This window comes from Mytilus californianus, unplaced genomic scaffold (assembly GCF_021869535.1).
Source record: "Mytilus californianus isolate M0D057914Y unplaced genomic scaffold, xbMytCali1.0.p SCAF_1, whole genome shotgun sequence".
Taxonomy (NCBI): domain Eukaryota; kingdom Metazoa; phylum Mollusca; class Bivalvia; order Mytilida; family Mytilidae; genus Mytilus; species Mytilus californianus.
This window is the reverse complement of record NW_026262581.1, coordinates 103,492,734-103,514,745: the sequence shown is the minus strand read 5'-3', so window position 1 is coordinate 103,514,745 and position 22,012 is coordinate 103,492,734. Positions and strand designations below refer to the sequence as shown.

The following is a 22,012-nucleotide window of genomic DNA, read 5'->3' as shown; positions in this document are numbered from 1 at the left end:
CAGTCCTATTTCTTGTCATCGCAACTCCTCTCAAACCACACAACAGAATTTCATGAAACCTTTTCAGATAATAAGGACATACTACGTAGATGTGCATATCGACAGGAAATTACGATTCAATTTTTTTTCCAGGAGTTACGCCCCTTTGAACTTATTTGCCCAATATACTACTGCAACCTTTTGTCATCGCAACTCCTCTCAAACCACACAACAGAATTTCATGAAACCTTTTCAGATAATAAGGACATACTACGTAGATGTGCATATCGACAGGAAATTACGATTCAATTTTTTTTCCAGGAGTTACGCCCCTTTGAACTTATTTGCCTAATAAACTACTGCAACCTTTTGTCATCGCAACTCCTCTCAAACCACACAACAGAATTTCATGAAACTGTGTAGATAATAAGGACATACTATGTAGATGTGCATATTGACAGGAAATTATGATTCAATTTTTTTTTCTGATACAATTTTTTTTCTTACACTTATTTTATTTCTCCAATGACAATGTGGGGACGTGGGGTATGTGAGCGCGCTCACTAAGGTTCTTTCATTTTCTTGAGGATAATTCAAGACACTACAAAAAGAATTTGAGGGACAAAAAGTTTGAAAAAAAATAACATTTTGTTTAGAAAGTATATACATTCAAGAAATTTGTCTATGATTTCACCATAGCATTGATTGAAGATTGTTACATTTTTATGCCTTATAAAGTCATTCTAAAACTTTATCCATTTTTTGACATCATGTCAATCTCTGTATTCTAAAAAAGAAAGTTATAATAAAATCAAATTCAAATTCTGATAGTTGTTTTATTTGCTATAATTTAAGTTTTCCAATTTCTAGGGCCAAACCTGTTTGCAAGATTTTATTTTTGCTTTTTCTTGTCTCATTCTCATCTGTCTTAAAAATCAATTATAGACAAGGAGATATTTTCATGAACTCCTGAAATTGATAAATTGACCATTTCACAATACATAGCTAAAAAATCATCATACTTAAGAAATAGTGCTCTATTTTTAATAATTTTTTTTTAAATTTACAAGTCCAAATTCACTCAAACAGTACCATCTACAGTAGAAATAATATTTATTGAATCTTTTGATTTTATAGGAATATTCCTGAAGGAACTGGTTGGATTTTAGATGGTTTCCCATCAAATTATAACCAAGCTAAAGTATTGGAGAAAGCTCTAACAGGATTTGGTGCTGCAGACAGCAAGGACAAACAAAAATCAAAGAAATCTAATTTAGTCCCTGACCCAAGACCACCACCACCACCTGCAGACCCAGCTAGTGGAATAGATGTTGTCATTAAGTTTGAAATAAGTGATGAACTCTGTCTCAAAAGAGCTGCAGGACGTTACCGTAAGACAACTTGGTTATCTTATCTATAGTGGATTCTATGTCATTAATTGGAATTGTGAATACTTTTTGTGTTTTTCTTATTTGAATTCAAGTATTTAGAAACTATGTTTAGTTAATGTTATTAATGTATTGTGCTGGAATCATATTGATTCTGTAAAACCAATTTATTTTTGTGAATTATTTTTTTGTCATTTAGCCTTTTTAGCTGACTTTATGGGAAAAAACAACATTTTCACCATTTTCTAACTATGTTGATGTTTTCATTTAGGAAAAGATCCATCAAATTCTACATATATATGTGTAATTTTTCTGTTTGAGTCAGTTAAGTAGATACATTGCTTTGGAAAATTATTTGGTTTAAAGTAACTGGAGTGCATCTCTCCATACAGATCATAATAGCATATCACCACCATAATATGAATTTTAGGATTCTTTCTGGTCATTTTCAAACTGGCTGACTGTACTGACCTATCCATCAGCTGGTATGCATACAGGTGGAAAATTCATGTTTTGTATTAGAACTCAAATATTCTCTTGTATTAAAACTTTCCATAAACATTTTCCCGATGGATAGAAAGTTATATTAAAGTGTTTATTCTGTTTTCAATTCAAAAATAAAACTTAATCTTTGTTTTTCAATTTTTGTTTGCAAGATACTCATGCTGTGGATGTACATTTTATTATAAACTATATTTATATGCATTCTAGACACTGTTCAAGGGGATGAAGAATTTCATCAGGAATTTAAACCTCCACCAGATGGCAGTGCTACAGGTGTAGGCAAACAAGAACAAGTTATACCTGTTGCTGACCAGGCTCATGACCAAGAACAGATACAGCATAGGTAAGTATTACTGTTGAGACATTATTAGTTATAGTGGTCTTATTATGCTGTACAAAGCATGTAGGAATCAAAGATTGTGGTAGATTATTTCAAAGGAGGAAAGTATGAGCCAGGTAAAAAATGAAAACAACACTTTATAAATTTCATTCGTGCAAAGGGCTTTTCTGGATTTACCTTCATCAAAAATGCTCAAAGCCAAATATTTGAAACCCAAGGATGTATTAGAACCAAAACAGTTAAAGCGCCATATGACCAAAAAGGACTTTAAAAAAAAGCCAGATCCATCTAAGGTCAATTTTACTTGAGGGAGTCGAAACCATAGTTTCTTAATAAATTGTAAACAAGTAATATAGATGTCTTGGAACCTCTTTATTCTATGAAGAATTTGAATTATATCACTTGTAGGAAACACATGTTTGCATAAGACAGATTAGTCAAATATCTTTTTGTACATGAAATGTATTTCTTATTTCAGAATAACAGGATTTTTAGATGCATGGCCAAAATTAGAAAAATGGTATGCTAAGTTTGGTACACTTAAAATGGTGGATGCAACACAAGAAGAAAAGACTGTATATCTGGAAGTTGATAGAGTTCTTGAGGATACACTTAATAAGGTAATAAATATATTAGTGTTTGTGGAAATTTACCTTTAAGTTGTTCTTCATCCTTACATCTAAGTGGTTATCTGTAAGTAATGTGTTTTGGCTCATAAGAAAATAAAATTGTACAGTAAAAGGTCAAAATTGCTGTATATTTCATATAAAAACAATTTTTCTTTAATTTTCAAAAAGTAATTCAGGTCAATCAAATTTCATTCAAATCAGACAAGTGACAACTTTACAATTTAAAAACAAAATGCGTTTTTATATGAGATATACAGCAGAATTTTTAAGTGGTGAATCACCTTTGACCTCTGACTGTAGTATATTAAAGATTTGTTTCATCATTTTCCTACTTCTATATAGTACCCAAAAAAAACAGTTCCATATATGAATGACATTTTACCACAATTCCTTCTTTAAAAACACAAAAGCGCAGTTTTGTTAAGTTAATGTTATAATTATCATCTTTCATGATAATTTTGATAACTATTCAAAAGCCCAATATCAACAACACATTTTCATACTTTTTAGGGCTTGACATTTGTGACTACAAACACATTTTTAGGTCGTTAACTTTTTCAAATTCCTGTGTGACAACTCTTTTACTGTTTTGTTGACTGGATATATGCATTTCCTACTCAACATTTTTTAGCAAAAATATTTTGAATAAGTGAGTAAATTGATATTTTTCTAAAATATTATGAAAGATTATTAGACTTTTCCAACAATAGTCATAAGATCTTGAATATAAGTTCATGATGACAATTTGTGAATAATCATTTCAAAACTTATTACTTTCTTTTCATCAGTTAAGATAGATTTATTTTCCTTATATCAGTTTTATTATAAATTTGTTAAACAAAATCCTAATTTTTTTAGCTTCTAGGTAAAGACCAACCAGAAATTTCTGAAACAGCTGATGTTCCACCTGTAGAAGAAAAGAAAGAAGAAGTTGTAAGTATTTATATACATGTATACCTAAACAAAACGTTTAAAGTATTTGTAATTAGTTTTACTGGAATTAATTTATTTATTACAAACTAGCCCAGTAAAGTGACTTCTATTGGTGGTTTCTTCAATGATTATTATAGGTTTTATAGCGAGTGAGAATTGGATATCACTTGATATCAAATCGAGTTATTTAATTTCAATATAATGATAAACAAGCCTCTGGCAAGTTTATTATTACTATTTAAACTAAATATCGAGAGTTGATAACAAGCAATATCAAGTTTTCATGAGTGGTTAAACCTATTTCTCTATTATTCAACATTCTCATTGTGAAAATAAAATAATTTAGCAATTCGTTGATCTAGTCTTTTGCAGCATAAAGTCATATGTCCTGTTCTGACACCAAACCTTAACATCAGACATTTAAAAAATATTTTTGTATGCTTCAAAATGTAATAAAGTTTGACAAAAAGAAGATCTTCAGGTGAAAAGTGTGAGTGATTTGTATATTATTGAAGAAATCACATATGTCCGTTGCCATGGACGAAATGAACATCGTCTTAACCTTTGAAAGTCATCAATGACCTAAGGAATTGCCAAAGGAAATGTTGTAATATCTTCTCATGATGCTGGATAAGCCAATCAAATTAATGCATTTTTTCGTAACACACTCAGTGCAGTGTGATACAAGAAATATCTCTTCATGCAAGGCTGCGACTATAAGAGAATTTATAATACAAAACTGTGGACCCAAAGATAGCACTTAAATACTCTGAAACAGATAAAAGATCAAGAACAACAAAACAAAGCTTTTCAGTTTTTATTTAATAGCTTGTACTAGTAATATTTCCTATTACAAATAAACGTCTTCAGTTAAATGGTAAACATTCGTTTTCATTTCTTATCTATTTTAGCCACCACCCGAACCAGAAACACCAAAAGAAGAAGCTGAAGTCAAGTCTAGATCACCATCTGGTTCAAGAAAAGGTAAAGATGCCACATGTTAAACAATCAGTCTCTCAAGTCTATCATGAATTGAGATATAGTTAATTAGAAAATAAACAAAAATGGTAAATGTCAGATGTCTTTTTTCAAATTGACACTTTCATGGGAAAATTGTGTGAAGAATTAACATTAGATATGAATCATGGGCATATTGTCACTCAATATTGTAAGATCTAGATTTCAAAGAGAAAATAAAATAGTGAAACATTTCAATAGTTTATTTTCAAAAAGTTATTGCTTAAATGTTAATGATATATAAATCCACTTAATATATCATTACTTCTTCTGTGATGAATGAAAACTTTAGAAAGTTTCTCACACATATATTGTAAGACAGCAACAACTGATACACATAGCCATCTGTTATTTTAATTCTTGTTTTCATTAGGTTCTGGAAAGAAAGGGTCCAGGCCAGGCTCCTCTCGAAGCAAATCACCAAAGGATAAGGACAAGAAAAGAGACAAATCTGGTTCCCCTAAACGAGGAAGTGGAAAGAAGTCAGATACAGGAAGTGCCAAAAAGAGTAGTAGGAGTGAGTACTTTAGAAATGATAATGATCATTCCACAGAGTTTTTTCTAGTTTGTCACAGGTAAAAAGACAACACCCTTGGTCTTTCAGGTGGAGATTGTGTTTTGACTGACTAACGTACAGCTACAGGCTGACACTTTTTTTGTTTTTTAGGACCAATATTGACCTTTGGTGAACCAATTTTACAGAATAGAGTATGTTTTTAAGCGAATAACATATTGATACCACATTGATTGTACTGTCAGTGTAGATCTTATTTTGCTCTCCTTAATCGTTATTATCAGTAAAAAAGACCAAATTAGAATATATGTTTTTTATTTTTGTCATGCTGGTTATCTCGTATATATTTACAATCCTTTATGTGGAAACCATAACTCAAACAGACTACAATTTAAACTGAAAATTTATAAGTTCATATAGGATTAAACCCATCTTTTGTAGAGGTTATTTATATATAGATTTGGGGCGATTAACTGACAAACTGAATATTCAAACTTTTGTGTAAAGTTTGTAAGTAAGTGACCCAGTTTACACATCAATAACCTCTAGAAAAAATGTGTTTAATCCTTATAAGTCTAAGCTAAACCTATTCGCAATGTTTAATTATGAATTACTTTTTGTTCATTGGCTACTACTTACCATCAAATGCACAATTGACATGTCGTAACTAAGGAGGTAGCTGCCATATTGACTCTGAATCCATAAATGTTTGATTAATGCAATAGAATCTAAAATGAAACAATATCTACCTCAAAAACTTCAGTTTGATGAGATAATATCTGAATTTGAAGCGTACAAGTAACGGAATTATATTCAGCTTGATGTTTCAATTTGTATGATGTCATGTTTTGCCATGACATTAAATTTCGCGGAATTTTATTTTATTTTAATTTTGCAGAGAGATTTGATTTTAATCAGACTGTATATTTTCCAAGCTTTAATGCATTATTTCTTTTTGTAATGCCTTAGAATAGAATACAGTCACTGTTATGTATTTGTTTTTCTATCCCAATTTGCTTGGAACCCCTTGGATCCCATGCATGTGTAAAGCGCACGAAAAGAACACAGTGAAGTTACGAAGTATTTTCGGCAACATGGTAAATTGAAGTGTCAACAAGAGGAAAAAATTGTAACGAACCAATCCACTTCAAGTATTTGTAAATATGCAAATTATATAAGAATTATTGAAACTTATTGTATTTTACAGCTGGTTCACCGAAAGGCAAGAAAGGATCTGGAAAGAAAAAGACCCCTGAACCCGAACCAGAACCTGAACCCCAAGAACCTACTGGACCACCTCCACCTGAACCAGGTTCAGAAGAATGGAATTTTGTTGATCTACCTTTGAAAGATGTATGTATCAGTTCTTAACAACTTTGAATAACCTTAATATAAATAAGTACTCTTCCCAGTGATTTCTACATGTAAGTTTTTACCTTGAGTCATTTCAAAAGCCATGTTTATACCATTTGCAACCAAAGTCTTTTTTGGTGGGGTGGGGATGTAAGAATCTGTCTGTCCATTTTGTCTGCCCATGTTATTAAGAGCAACTCAGTAACATGGGCATAAAAAGCTGGAAAGTATTGTTGAAGCTATACACAGTTGTAGAACACACCTAAGGATGTACATAAAAGTATATAATCCAGGTCTCACATGTTTCAGGGGAGATAATTGAAACACACTGATAGTATTACAGAGGGGTATCCTTTCGTTAGTTTACTCAGTTTAAGTTTATCTATTTGTATATTTTTCTCATTTGTTTGCTCTCTTTCAATTAAATTAGCATTTGGTATTCTTGTAATTTTCAGACATTGGCAGAAATTCTTTCAAAGTATTGGGAAGATATTGAAAAAGAATATGTCACTAACAGCAAATATGTGTTTAGAAAAGTACGAGATGAGAGAGAAAATATCTATCGGTACTTTTATCAAATCAGGTAAAAAAATGTAGTATATGTTATCCTACAAAAAGGTTTTACAAAACTTAAATATAATAATTTGATTTAGTTTATTCCTTCAACTATAACTTTAATCTTAATCAGATATGGGGTATAAATTTTCACAAGTTAATTTTATTAGTGGTAGAAAAAATCAGAGGATAAATGCTGCATTTCAGAAACGAAAATAGCTGATAAATGAAATACATCTTAGAATTATAACAAAATTTTAATGCTTATAATTATATATTAAAATGTTCCAGGAAAGATTACATGGCATATCTTAGAAGACCAGATAATAAACAAGTCTACATATCCCAGTGGCAAAAGGTATAGCTTCAGTTGGATCATTTTCAGAAGTATCAAATCATATCTAATGTTAGATCTGGCTTTGAACTCAATTGCACATCAGCTGTTCAGAATGCAAATGTTAAAATCAAGTTTTAACCAAGAGTTTCCAAATAATAACAATGTCATTACATTTTATTTCTTTTGTTGTTTGAACATGAGTTCAATCATTCTAAAATTTAAAGTGGTTGGCGTCCATTTATGGACTCTTTATTCAAAATATAATTGATTTTAATGATTGGCTTTGTGACAGCACAAAACATAAAAAAATATATGAAATTTAGTCCATGTACATTGCACACTTTTCAAGTTATAAATTTGAACACTTTTATATAGAAACAAATAAGATTAAGCCTACTGTTACAATCTGTGCAAAAGGTTCAAAAATTTCTATGAACTCATTTAATGTTCCCTATTGATAATTTTGTTTATGAAAAGTATATTAAATCAGATTTAAAATTTGTAATAAATGTCATTTAATCATTTAAATATCAATGTAGGAGTACAATGAGATACCAGACGATATGAGAGAAGATGAAGAAACAAAAGCAGAACTACATCAACGTGTTGATGATTTACGAGAGGCGCTGTGGAGTATATCAGATGAAAGGAAAGTTCAAGCAGAGAATGAAAGACAGAATATAATCAATGATGGTTGGTTAGACGATAGGCTTGGTGTTCTTAGTAATTTCTATATCACAACAATGCAGGCTGAAGTAGATAGATATCAGGACACAGTCCGCTTAATGAAAGATTACTACAGAGGCATGGATGGTCAGATTCCTGATGAACTTAATACTAACTATGCAAGATTACCACTAATTGAGGTATAATATGAAATACTTCTTATTTCAATCTTACAAAAAAATGCATGCTGCTTTTTGTATAGTACAATGTGCTTTTATGCTATATAGAATATACATACAAATGAGAAAACTCATTTAGACCAATTATTTTTTATCAAATGAATTTTATGCCCCTGCCGCAGCTGAGTTTTCCCTTGTCCGTCTGTACACCCCAAAATTAGTTTCTATTCTCTAACTTTAGTTTCCCTCAACCAAATGTTATGAAACTTATACACAATGCTTATCACCACCAAATACAGATCAAGAATGAATATGGGTGGCGTCACTTTTACCGTCTCAAGTTATGTCCCTTTAAAAATGGAAAAATTGGCAAATTTGCTGTGTCCCCGCTCTAACTTTACTTTGCAACAATCAAATGTTCTGAAACTTATACACAATGCTTATAACCACCAAACACAGATCAAGTTCGAATTTAGGTGGATTCACTTTCACCATTCTAGTATACCACTTAATTAAAAAAATTGACAAATTTGCTGTTTTGAGCACACAACATACACAAACAAATGTCATTAAGTTTCAAAGTAAACAAAATTTCAATGGGTTTGAATTAGTACTTTGACTCTTGAAAATTTACAAGCAGGGCATCTGTGTCCCATGGACTCATCCTTCCTTACTTTATGTTTTAATTTGGCAGTTTTACTATTTTAGAGAATATTGAGGGGAAAATGGTCATCAAAATAATATTTACAAGGGGAAATAATTTAAAACTTAATAAACAAGATTTTACCAATGTTTTTTTTTTAAATAATTTTGTATAACTTCATTGGCTCTGTCAAATGTTTTAGTTCATTTATTGCTTTTTTACTCAAATAAAATATTTTCATTTAAGCTCATAGTCTTTCAAATGTTAAAAACTCACGGTACCAAAATATTGTGCATGATACCTGTATTTTTATAACCTGTTTATACACAAAACTATATTCATGCTCAAATAATGATTATTAAAGTATAACACAAATGTAAATGACAAAATATTACAAATAAAAAAACGGCATGTTAAAACTTATATTTGTTGTTGCAGCTTCCTGTGGAAAGGCCACCACCACCAGAAATACCAGCTAGTGAAACTGGATCTGCTCCTCCATCACGACCTAAATCCGGAGAAAGTAGTAGGTCACAATCACCTAAATCTCCAAAAGGAAGTAGGTCATCATCTGCTAAAAAGAGGTCACAGTCACCTAAAGAAAGAAAATCAAGGACACCATCTGCTAAAAAGAGAGATAAAAGTAAAGAAAAGAAACCTGAACAAGAACAGCCTATAGCTGAAGAAGGAGATAAGAAAAGGTAGAAAAGGATGAAACCTATTCTGTCTAATGATTATTTTGATAAATTTTTAGGAAATTAATACAATTCTTTTTATTGGGATGATAGGTAAAAATTGAAAAAAGGTAATATGATATTTTATCAACAGAAAGGTATATTCCTTGTATTTCTTACAAAATTAAACATCTAGATAAGTTTTTGTCATGTCAAACATATCATCATGTGGTCAGTTACCTAGTTACCTAGTTATACCCTCTGCTTTCTGAAGTGGGCAATATTAAGTGATGGGGGATTCTGTCAGTTAGTTCATTCATTCTTTCTATCCAACTATTGTAATCAGTAAATTTTCTATAAGAAATGATACATTTTATTGCTTTTTGATTTCAAGTTGTCTCCCATTTTGAATAGATGAAACAGGAAGGGAATTCAAATACATAGATTGAAATTGATATGTACTTTTTCCATCATCATTTTAAAAATACAAATTCGTGATTAATTTTGTCCTGTTCAATTGATTTCTGACAACCAGATCATTAATTTTAGATAGTCTTGGCTTGATTAAAAAAAAAAGTTATAACACATTTCGAATCTTAATAATATTCCATACTTTGCATTGCAGAATACCACTTGTGCCTCGTCGACCTGTCTCTCCTGATGCTGATGCTAAAGCTGGTGCAGCAGCTGCTGCCAGTAAAAAGGACAAAAAAGGTGGCAAGAAAGATGATGCTGGTGCAGCAGAGAGTCCTCAACCTCCAATGGATCCAGATGAGAGATTGATATTTGATGCTTATCAGACTGCCACTGGCACACTTAGTAGCATTGTGAGTGCATTAAGGATAACATTTCTATAAAACAAACACAGAAGGAATGATGTTACATGCATTGATATTAAGACAAAACTGTTTTTTAATTCAGAAGTTTGAATCACTATCTATTTTATCAGCCATTTTTGAAAATTCACCAGCTCCTGTACTGAAAATGTTACTTGCAATAATTAATTTTAAATTTTAGTGATAAACTTTTAACTTCAAAAGAAAAAAATATTTTATTTTCCAAAAAAATCTTTTTAAACTTCCAGTTACAAAATGAGCAAGCAGCTAGAGAGCAAGAAGAAGAGGCAGAGAGAAAAAGGGAGGAAGAAAGAGAAAGAGAAAAGGCAACAGCTGCAGCAGCAGCCACCAAGAAAGGTGGTAAAGCTGATAAGGGTAAAAAGGGGAAAAGTAGAAGTCCATCTCCAAAGAAGAAGAAAGAAGGGGAAGCTACTCCAACACCAGGTAATTTTAATGACCAATTTTATCATTTTTTTTTTCATTTGCTTTCATCTTGAAAATTATAATAAATAGACATAAACTTTATTGTGCAAAAATGATCAGCAAGACAAGATCTACAAGTAAGTGTACATGGCTGAAATTGTCAGTGGGTTCCTTATTGGAGTAATTGCCCTTTAATGACAATTTTTACCATTTTTTGGTGTTTTTGCCTAATATCTTTAACACTTAAATAGATAGATAAAAGCTTTAAAAGCTAAAAATTATCAAGATCTGCCAATAGGTCAACTAACATGTAGATGGATTTGTCAGTTGTCTTCTTATAGGAGTTATTGCCCTTAATTGACGATTTTGACACTTTTTGTGTTTTGAGGCAAAAACTATAGAAGATAGAGAGAGACTAAACAGAACTAATGATCAGCATTACAGGTTCAACAAAGAGGAGATTTTAGTCATAAATAATATTCTTATCTAAAATGTTGGATAGTGTCCATTGATGAAGATGCACATAGACTTAGTTGAGTGACACAGACTCTTTAGAACCTCTAGTTTTTAATGTTTCTACATTGTAATAAGTTATTCAATGAATACATTCACAGTTGTATCTTTTTTGTCTTTTAGTATCAGAATCAGAAAGTGAAGAAGATAGAGAAAAGAAAGAGAAGAAAAATAAAATGAAAGAAGAGTATTACTTTGCCATACAAGAAGAAGGTAATGGAATATTTACTTTATTTTTTAACCGAAAGATAATAAATGGGAGATTTTTATATGCATTACATGCTATAATACCTGTTGTCATTTGCTGCTTTCTTCAAACATCAAACTGAAAATAACTGGTCATGTTTTCATCAAAAAATTATTTTTTTGTGATTATTTTCCTAGAAAGTTATTGTGCCACTTGTCATATTGAAATAAATTATCAATTTTCTTGAAAACAGCAGCTTTTCATTATATCTTTTTTATTTTTGGTAGAAAAACTGTATATGACAATGGAAATGAATTGCACGTTTTCAAATTTGCTTGAATGTTTGTGTAACTGTATAAAAAAATGCTACTGCAAAAATAAAAGGGCAGGAATTATCAAGACACTCTCATGAAAGATATCAATCGTCTGCATCTAAGACACAACTTTTTGTTATCATTTAATCATTTTTTTTAACAGTATGTTGCTCATGTAACACAGACAAGTATATTATGTAAAGCTCTCAACTTCCTTTAGCTGAAAGATGCCTTAAAGAATAAGTCCCTACACTGCATTTTCACAGAATACCATCAGTCAGATGTAACCTTATGTGATCACGTATCAGTCCTATTGATAACAAATTTGGTGCCACACAATAGCTAAAGGTTATTTAACATAAAACTGCTGTTACACTTTTATTTAGAATTATAAACATTTATTTTATTAGAAACTGCCTGTAAGACAAGACTAGAGTTGATAAAACTTCATGCCTGTGGTGTATTACAAGACTTAAAGAACAAAGCAGATAATGCTTATAAAGATATGAATGATTGGTTAGGTGCTAGATTCCTTAAGGAAAATGAAAGGTAAGATATTCTTACACATAATACCACATCAGATAACATAAGTACAATATTAAGGTAATACATCTAATGTAAAGTTATTGACAAATTATATCCATACTCTAGTAGTGGGGTTATATTGCATGAACGCTCTCGGTTTGTTTTTTTGTAGCCCAACAAATATTTCCATTACTTTCCTTGGGTACTACTGAAAAGAATGACTTCTTATTTGGTCAGTAGCTTGATAGTGGTGATTTGTATCCTATGAGGATTTTCTGAACTGTTGGACTCCTATTTTCTGTTTGTCACATTTTTAGGTATGTTTAAAGAACTTAAATTTATTTGTCTTACATTTCTCCAGTATTACTGAACATAAGGACTTCATACTTAGTCACCCGCCGGCTAGTGATGAGTTGAAATGTTTGAGCTCTTTTCAGATCTATGAGACAATTATTTGTCTTACGTTTCTCAGTATTACAGAACAGAATGACTTCATACTTAGTCACCTGCTGGCTATTGATGAGTTGTAAATGTTTGAGCTCTTTTCAGATCTATCAGACAACTACTTCCTGTTTTCCAATACTTTTAATTATGAATGAAGCTAAGCTTAGCACAACAACATTTGCAATTTCTTGTTTACTGTAGAATTAAGTCAAGCAGAGTAAACAAATCAAAGAGAATTTAATACCTTATGAAATATTTATGTATCTGATTAATTTTTTTTCCAAATGAGCAGTTATTGTAAACTTCTCTTTATGTTTATCACTGAAAACCAAGAAATATTTATTGAATAATAAAGGATTACATGGTATTATTTTTTCTATCCTTAAGTCCACCGTAAGTTTTCTTTAACCGTATACCTATGTTTTTATTTTTTGTCACAAAGACCGTAAGTTTATTATTGTGTATACTCATTAATGAAACGAGAATTGATGTATATTGTGTTAAGCATGGTATGTTATGATCACTAATGTTGGTTCTACATTCACATTTTGTCCATGTATACTTTTAGTCACCTCAATACACCATGGACATGTTAAATATATCACTACTTTTATTAAAAAGTTCATAATGCATTCATGTTGTCTCAACTGATTAAAAAGTTCATAATGCATTCATGTTGTCTCAACTGATAGTAAAATTTGAATACTAAACACAACATTTTTTTTTCTTAATCTGTTCAATAATGTTTTTGTTCAAGTACATGTAAATGATAAGTTACTTTAAGTTGCAGTTTGAATTTAAGTCTTTAAACTGACCAACTGGTGAAAGTTTTACTAGCCAATTGCAAGAGAAAGGTTATAGTTTAATAGTATAAAATTGTTACTTTGTAATAAAAAAAAATTATAATCCAGTTGTAATAATTAACTTTCTGATTCATTTGAAGATTACAAAGGATGCATCTAATTATCAGGGTGATATTTTTATTAACAAGAAAAATGGATTATTAATACACAGCATGTTGACATGTATCATCGCACATGCATTACCTGTCCTTATTGCCGATTGGGTATTTTATTTCAGCTTATATCTATTAATAACAACCAATGATATAAGGAATTCCCTACTGGCCACTCTTGACATCTCGCTCTCTAATTGCTTTGTGAGATGTGGGAAGGGAACCAATCAGATCAAGGCCCTTATTTCAAATTATCCAATCGGCAGAGATAATTAATTAATTATCATCCTTTTGTTTTAATTACTGCGTGCCTCATTTAGGCATTCTAGATAATACAACTGCATGAAGCAGACGCATTGCAATTTGGCATTAGCGAATTTAAAATATATATATATATTGTCTTTAAACATCGAAAAATTTTACGGGAAAAATTGGTTTAAATCCTTGGAAATGGATATTTCGGCAACGTTGTTAAAACCAGTGAAAGTATAGAGAACTTTTGTCTGAATAGCTGAATTCCCGAGAATGATATTTAACAGTGATACACTGTAGACTTTTGTGCACATTCCGGCGATGGAATTTATTGAGATCTGCTGTTGACGTGTGTAATCCTTGCATACCGTGTTCTGGTGATGGAATTTATTGCGTTTCCCTGTAGACTTTTGTAGTTTTTATCCTGCACGCTCCGGCGACGGAATTATCCGAGTCAGAAATGCTCTGCTTTAAACTTTTTTAACATTTGTACCAAATAGTATATTTGCGACTATAGGCGATATGGCGAGCGACAGTGAAGGCGAAGTAGATTTTCCACGTAATGTCGAGCAGGTACAGATGTGGGCATCCACAATGAAGCTGAATCCAAACACAGCTTCCGAATTAATTAGACTTGGCTTCGATTCTATGGAAGCGATTTCATTGATTGAAAAAGAGGATATGCCAGCTTTTAATATTCCGCTTGGGCAGCAAAAAGTGTTGATACGAGCAGTTGGAAAAACTTTCAAGGACGGTCGCGCTGAAGCTGGGAATATGGCGGACACGCACCCTTACGGAAATGAAAACGAGGCTACACAGAGAACTTCCGCTAGGATACAAAATGGCGGCACCAGCAACCAAGATGGCGACGGTGTAAACAACAAAGATGGCGACGATGTAAACAACAAAGATGGCGGCGCCCATACGTCAAACCCCCGATCGGAGGATGCCTATGTGCAAGAGATCCTAAAGATGATGTCGAGGGAGAAGAACATTACAGGACAATTTGTGAATGACTCTCATAATTCTTCCACAGGTAGAGACAATTTGCTGGTCAATGACATTTACTCATGGAAAGACCCTCAAATATTTTTAAAGTCTACAAATTTTGATCCTAATGTGAATTTCTTTGATATAACTGATTTTGTACCTAATACTTTAGGGGGGCACTCAGAATCAGAGGAATTAGTTTCGGAATCGTCAGGGGGCAAATTAGTTTTCAAATCGGGGCCTGTCAAGCCTAAATTAGAAACATTGTCGGTAACACAATGGTCTATGGCTAATTTGTCCATAATGCATAAGTTGATAGCTATAGGAGAGTTACAATCATCCCAAGTTATGGATTATTTATCTTATACTATGCGCATTTATCTTTTTCTTTCGAGCTGTGAGTTGGTGTCTGTTTTTTTCCTTGATCGGGAATACCGACGCCTGCAAAAGCAACACCAATTTAGATGGGGTACAGACATTCCCCATCTCCATTCTGTATTTTTGAGGCCAAAGTTTTTGCAGAGTCAGAATTCCCGAATTGCACCTCAAACTCACAGCTCGAAAGTAATGGCTAATAAACATGCAGTTACATATGCTTCTCATTCTCCGGGGGGAAGGATGATTTGCAAGAAATTCAATAGTCGTAGAGGCTGTTTTATGCCACACTGTAAGTTTGAGCATTCATGTGCTATACCTGCATGTGCTGAAAAGCACCCAGCATTTCAGCATACAAAAAACTAGATACAATGGTGAAGCCTACGCGTGCTCTTGATCTAATTTCATGGACTAATGAGTTAAGTGATGATTTTGACAAAGAATTTTTGTTATTTGGCATAGAACATGGATTTGACATTGTCACTAATGTCCCCCTACCAGAGAATGTACGCTCCAAAAATCATCCTTCTGCAAAGCCTAGTAGCCCTTTTTACAAACAGGCACATAAACAAATTTTAACAGAAATTGATAACGGAAACTATATTTTTGTCAATTCCCCCCCCAAAATTATCAGTCCGCTTGGGGTTATCCCTAAATCTGATGGCGGAGTTCGAATTATTCATGATTGTAGCAGACCAATAGGTTTTGCAGTAAATGATTTTGCAGGAGAATTTGATAAACAAAAATTTCAAACAGTAGATGATGCATGCAAGTTAGTTTCAAAAAATTTTTATATGTCAAAAGTGGACCTAAAGGCCGCTTACAGATCTGTCAAAATAAGTGAACAAAGTAGAGAGGTCACTGGGCTTACATGGACTTTTCCTGATGGTCATGATTATACTTTCATAGATAAAAAACTTCCGTTTGGATCAAAATTAGCACCTGGTATTTTTCATAGATTATCTCAGGCAATTCGCAGAATGATGTCACGTAGAGGCTTCACCATTGTGGCATATTTAGATGATTTTTTTATTTGCGAGAAGACAAAGAAGCGCTGCGCTCAGGCGTTAGCAATTTTAATTGCGCTGCTCAGGAAGTTAGGTTTTTGTATCAGCTGGTCTAAAGTAACAGACCCCTGCCAACAGATTGTATTTTTAGGGGTTGAGATAGATTCTACTACTTTAGAAACTAGACTTCCTATTGCAAAATTGCATGATTTGAAATCAGAATTAGCTGAATTTTTATTGCGTAAGCGTGCTTCAAAAAAGCAATTGCAATCTTTAGCGGGAAAGCTTAATTGGGCGTCTGCTGTGGTTCGAGGCGGGAGAGTTTTTCTCCGTAGAATTATAAACGGCATCATGCGATTAAAGCTAGATTGGCATAAATTGCGTCTGACAGGCGAAATATTGCAAGATATAAAGTGGTGGCATAACTTTATTTCAACTTTTAATGGGAAGTCAATTTTACTTTCAAAGGTTCCTATCACCTCTGTAGCTACTGATGCTTGTAAATCAGGTGGAGGGGTGTCTATCAAAATGATTGGTTTTATGTAAATTGGGCAGAAGATCACCCCTTTGCTTTGAAACTTCACATAAATGAATTAGAGGCTTTCTCAGTGGCCTTAGCAGTAAAGCGATGGGCCCCATATTGGCGTGGTCAGCGTATTATAGTTCATTGCGATAATGCGGTAACTGTAAGTTGCATTAATAAAGGTACATAAAAAAATGCTATTTTGATGTCCTTTTTGCGTGAGCTCTTTTGGTTATCAGCAACGTATAATTTTCACTTGATAGCTAAGCATGTTCCAGGCAAAACGAATATACTAGCAGACTGTATTTCACGGATGCATGATCTACCTTTCTGTGAACAATTTTTGCGTGATTATGTTCGACCGCCACTGTATTTACAGGATCTTGTTAGGCACATGTCTAGTAATGCCCTTCGTTTTCTTTTATTTAGGCTCACTGGTATCGAGGGAGGTGAGATCACTGGATAGTATTGTTGCTAACTTTAGATGTCATACTTATGCTGAATCTACCAAAAAGACATATTTAAACTATTTCAAGTCATACGCAGAATTTTGTAGAAGATTAAATATTACCCTTGTTCCATTAAGTCCTATGAATTTAGCCAGATATGTAGCCTATTTATCTTCAAGGTTACAATTTAATTCCATAACAAATTATTTGTCAATTGTGCGGTTGCTACATTTAGAATCAGGAGTTGCATCTCCGATAGATTCCTTTTTTATAGAGTCAGTACTCAAGGGTGCTAAACGTGTGTTAGGTGCTGCCATACATAGAAAATTGCCTATTACACCAAAAATTTTGAATGAGATATCTACTTTACTGTCAGTCAGCAGTAGTAAGGACTTGTGTTTTTGGGCAGCCTGCTTAGTGGCTTTTTTTCTCCTTTTTAAGGAAGTCAAATTTGTTTGCCCCTTCAATTTCAGCTTTTGATCCTTTGCGACATTTTACTCGTGAGGAAATCCATTTTCACTCAGATGGTGTCTGTTTAAAAGTACGCAAAACCAAAACAATTCAATTTTCAGAGCGTATATTAGAAATTCCCCTTCCTAGAGTGAAGAATTCTCATTTATGTCCCTCTAAGGCGCTTCTTTTAAATTTTAAACAGGTGCCAGCAGTGTCAGCCCCCTCACCTGTCTTCCTGTATTTAGTACGAGGCAAGGTTACCCCTCTTACATATACAGCCTTTGTAAAAATGCAAAAACAGAACTTATCTAGGTTGGGTTATGACAACAGCAAATATTCGGGACATAGTTTTCGCAGAGGAGGGGCCTCCTTTGCCTTAGAATGTGGGGTTCCAGCTGATCTCATACAATCACAGGGTGATTGGAAATCTAATGCATACAAATCATACTTGGATCCTTCTTTTGCACACAGACAGGAAGTCATGAACAAATTTGCAGTTGCCCTGGGGAAATAATAAACCATTTAACCTACCTTCTACTGGTTACACCACACATGTTTGGGAAGTTTGGAATACCACAGATTATTAATTAATTAATTTGTGTATTGTTTTCAAACTGTACTGTTGTTTGTGTTTTATTAATATGAAATTTAAGCATTAAACTGTGGTTCTTTTCCCAAACATGTCTTTGTTTTACACTAGTAACCATCTGGATTCACATGTTTCCTGACTGGATTCCGATCAGAGTTAGACATTAACATGCATCTGATCTGAGACTGGTCTAGATTCCAACAGCATATATACACATACACACTATACACATACACAGGGGGGAGGGAAATGGGTGGGGCCGTTTTCAAAGTGATGTGGATTAATGTGATATTTTTATTAACAAGAAAAATGGATTATTAATACACAGCATGTTGACATGTATCATCGCACATGCATTACCTGTCCTTATTGCCGATTGGGTATTTTATTTCAGCTTATATCTATTAATAACAACCAATGATATAAGGAATTCCCTACTGGCCACTCTTGACATCTCGCTCTCTAATTGCTTTGTGAGATGTGGGAAGGGAACCAATCAGAACAAGGCCCTTATTTCAAATTATCCAATCGGCAGGGATAATTAATTAATTATCATCCTTTTGTTTTAATTACTGCGCGCCTCATTTAGGCATTCTAGATAATACAACTGCATGAAGCAGACGCATTGCAATTTGGCATTAGCGAATTTAAAATCCCATCCTCACCCACCCTATTTTATTTTTAATTTTTATTGAGATGTTTAGGTTGCTTCATCAACTAATTATAGATATATAATTGATTTAATTTAACTGTATATTTTATAAATGTGTAGAGTAGATTATATTACAAGAACACACAGTTTTGGTTTCATATTATAAATGTAATATTCCCTTGAGTGGAATACCACAGATTATTAATTAATTAATTTGTGTATTGTTTTCAAACTGTACTGTTGTTTGTGTTTTATTAATATGAAATTTAAGCATTAAACTGTGGTTCTTTTCCCAAACATGTCTTTGTTTTACACTAGTAACCATCTGGATTCACAGGTTTCCTGACTGGATTCCGATCAGAGTTAGACATTAACATGCATCTGATCTGAGACTGGTCTAGATTCCAACAGCATATATACACATACACACTATACACATACACAGGGGGGAGGGAAATGGGTGGGGCCGTTTTCAAAGTGATGTGGATTAATCACATAAATATTAAAAAAAATTTTGAACTTCAATACCAATTTTAATGATATTTTATGTTTAATTTGTTCTTTTTTTAACAGTGTTGACCATATGTCGGAAGTTATGAGGAATGCAGTTGAAGAAAAGAAACCATTGAAACAAGAACTAGTGATAAAACAAGAAGACTTCTTACTTAATGATGTAAGTTACATTTTATAAAGCATAAAAAACTTCGAATTAAACTCACAATATTTAGAGCATTTCAGATGGTAGCTAATTTAATGGTGTAAAAAGTTTTGGCCTGTCATTCCAGAGTTACTACAAAATTCATACTGTTATTGGGATTGGTGATTGTAGGCTCACTTTCTATTCTGAAAATTTTCTGGTCTGGTGTTCCAGAGTCTTAATATCGTCATGCAACTTATTCTACAGGGCCATTTAACTGACTTCTAAATATTCCCTTTTTTTTTCTTACACCCTTTTTTCATGTTGAAATTGGTGTATCATGCACTCTTGGTACTACTGGTTATTCTATTTTAGTAACACATCAATAATTTACTAACATTTTTACCACTCTGATTTTTAGGATTTGAAGGTTTTGAAGACTCCAAGTCCACCGACTCCACCACCACTTGAGGAGGAACCCAAAGCTGACATGTTTACAGTCAAACAACTTTATCAACTATTTAAGCAGGTAAATCAGAAAGAATTAACTTAAATGATTCTTAGGTGCTTGAATATTCTTAAGTCCTGTATACATTTATTTTCCTGGATATCAATTTTCGTGGATTGAGGATATTTTGCAATTTCCAGGATATTTGATTTCGTGGTTTTGCCAAAGTCTGCATACCAGTCTATAGAAAATTTGTATTTTGTAAAACATTTAAATTCGTTGTTGACCTACCCTCATGAAATCCACAAAAATTCGTATCCTACAAATAATAATGAATTCACAGTACATTTTTATACGACCGCAAAAATTAAAAATTTTTTGGTCGTATATTGGTATGACGTTGGCGTCGTCGTCGTCGTCGTCCGGCGTCGTCTGGCGTCGTCCGAAGACACATTGGTTTTCGCACTCTAACTTTAGTTTAAGTTAATGGATCTCCATGAAATTTTCCCATAAGGTTCAATACCACGAAAGGAAGGTTGGGATTGATTTTGGGGGTTATGGTACCAACAGTTAAGGAATTAGGGGCCAAAAATAAGCATTTTTGTAACTTCCAGACAATAAGTTGTGTGTAAGTGTATGGATCTCTCTGACATTGAACCACAAGGTTCCATATCACATAGGGAAGGCTGTAATTGATTTTGGGGGTATTTGCCTCAAAATTTTAGGAATTAGGGGCCAAAAAAGGGGCAAAAAACAAGCATTTTTCTAGTTTCATGACAATTACTTGTGTGTAAGTGTTTGGATATTTCTTAAATTGTACTACAAGGTTCCATATCACAAAGGGAAAGCTGGAATTGAGTTTGGGGGTAATTGCCCGAAACGTTTAGGAATTGGGGGCCAAAAAGGGGCCAAAAATAAGCATTTTTCTAGTTTCCAGACAATAACTTGTGTTCAATTGTATGGATCTCTCTGAAATTGTACTGCAAGATACCATACCACAAAGGGAAGGCTGGGATTGAGTTTGGGGGTGATGAATCATAAGGGGGTTCAAAAAATTTGGGGGGGGGGGAGTTTTCTTTTTTTTTCTTTTTTTCCTTTTTTTTTTTCTTTTTTTCCTTTTTTTTTTCTTTTAAAATTTTCCATTTTAAGTTGGTTATTTCTGATTTATATTTAAAAGCAAATAATAATGATATGGTAGGAAATACACACCAAACAGGATGTGTAAATTATTATACAATAAGTATTGTGCAATAGCAAGAAATTTTCAATTGCACAGTATTGCACAATAGCAAGAAATCTTCAATTGCACAGTATTGCGCAATAGCAAGAAATCTTCAATTGCACAGTATTGCGCAATAGCAAGAAATATCCAATAGCACAATATTGCGCAATAGCAAGAAATTGTCAATTGTACAGTATTGCGCAATAGCAAGAAATATTCAATTGCACAGTATTGTGCAAAAGAATATACTTTGTATAAATTGCTTATTTCTTGATCAATTTCAATGGGGTTTTATTCTTGAATTCTTGGGGTTCTTTAATATGCTGAATCTAACCATGTATTAAGTTTTTGGATTTTGGGCCCTGTTTTTAAATTGGTCCACATTGAGGTCCAAAGGGTCCAAAATTTAACTTTGTTTGATTTCATCAAAAATTGAATTATTGGGGTTCTGTGATATGCCGAATCTAACCGTGTATTTAGATTCTTAATTTTTGGTTCCGTTTTCAA

General features: G+C 32.9%; 1 protein-coding gene across 2 annotated transcripts in view; it reads left to right on the top strand.

The window, feature by feature from the left end:
* The window catches only part of LOC127728457 (sperm flagellar protein 2-like), a 59,211-nt gene that overhangs the window by 29,533 nt on the left and 7,666 nt on the right, over positions 1-22,012 (top strand). For both annotated transcript variants that reach the window (XM_052235854.1, XM_052235846.1), the window contains 17 exons: positions 1,117-1,370; positions 2,079-2,214; positions 2,690-2,831; positions 3,699-3,773; positions 4,685-4,757; positions 5,164-5,307; positions 6,512-6,657; positions 7,113-7,240; positions 7,504-7,570; positions 8,089-8,415; positions 9,476-9,738; positions 10,337-10,538; positions 10,796-10,991; positions 11,607-11,696; positions 12,395-12,533; positions 19,772-19,871; positions 20,257-20,364. In XM_052235854.1, the coding sequence (XP_052091814.1) occupies positions 1,117-1,370; positions 2,079-2,214; positions 2,690-2,831; positions 3,699-3,773; positions 4,685-4,757; positions 5,164-5,307; positions 6,512-6,657; positions 7,113-7,240; positions 7,504-7,570; positions 8,089-8,415; positions 9,476-9,738; positions 10,337-10,538; positions 10,796-10,991; positions 11,607-11,696; positions 12,395-12,533; positions 19,772-19,871; positions 20,257-20,364 (2,590 nt within the window). The remainder of the gene's footprint in view (positions 1-1,116; positions 1,371-2,078; positions 2,215-2,689; positions 2,832-3,698; positions 3,774-4,684; positions 4,758-5,163; positions 5,308-6,511; positions 6,658-7,112; positions 7,241-7,503; positions 7,571-8,088; positions 8,416-9,475; positions 9,739-10,336; positions 10,539-10,795; positions 10,992-11,606; positions 11,697-12,394; positions 12,534-19,771; positions 19,872-20,256; positions 20,365-22,012) is intronic.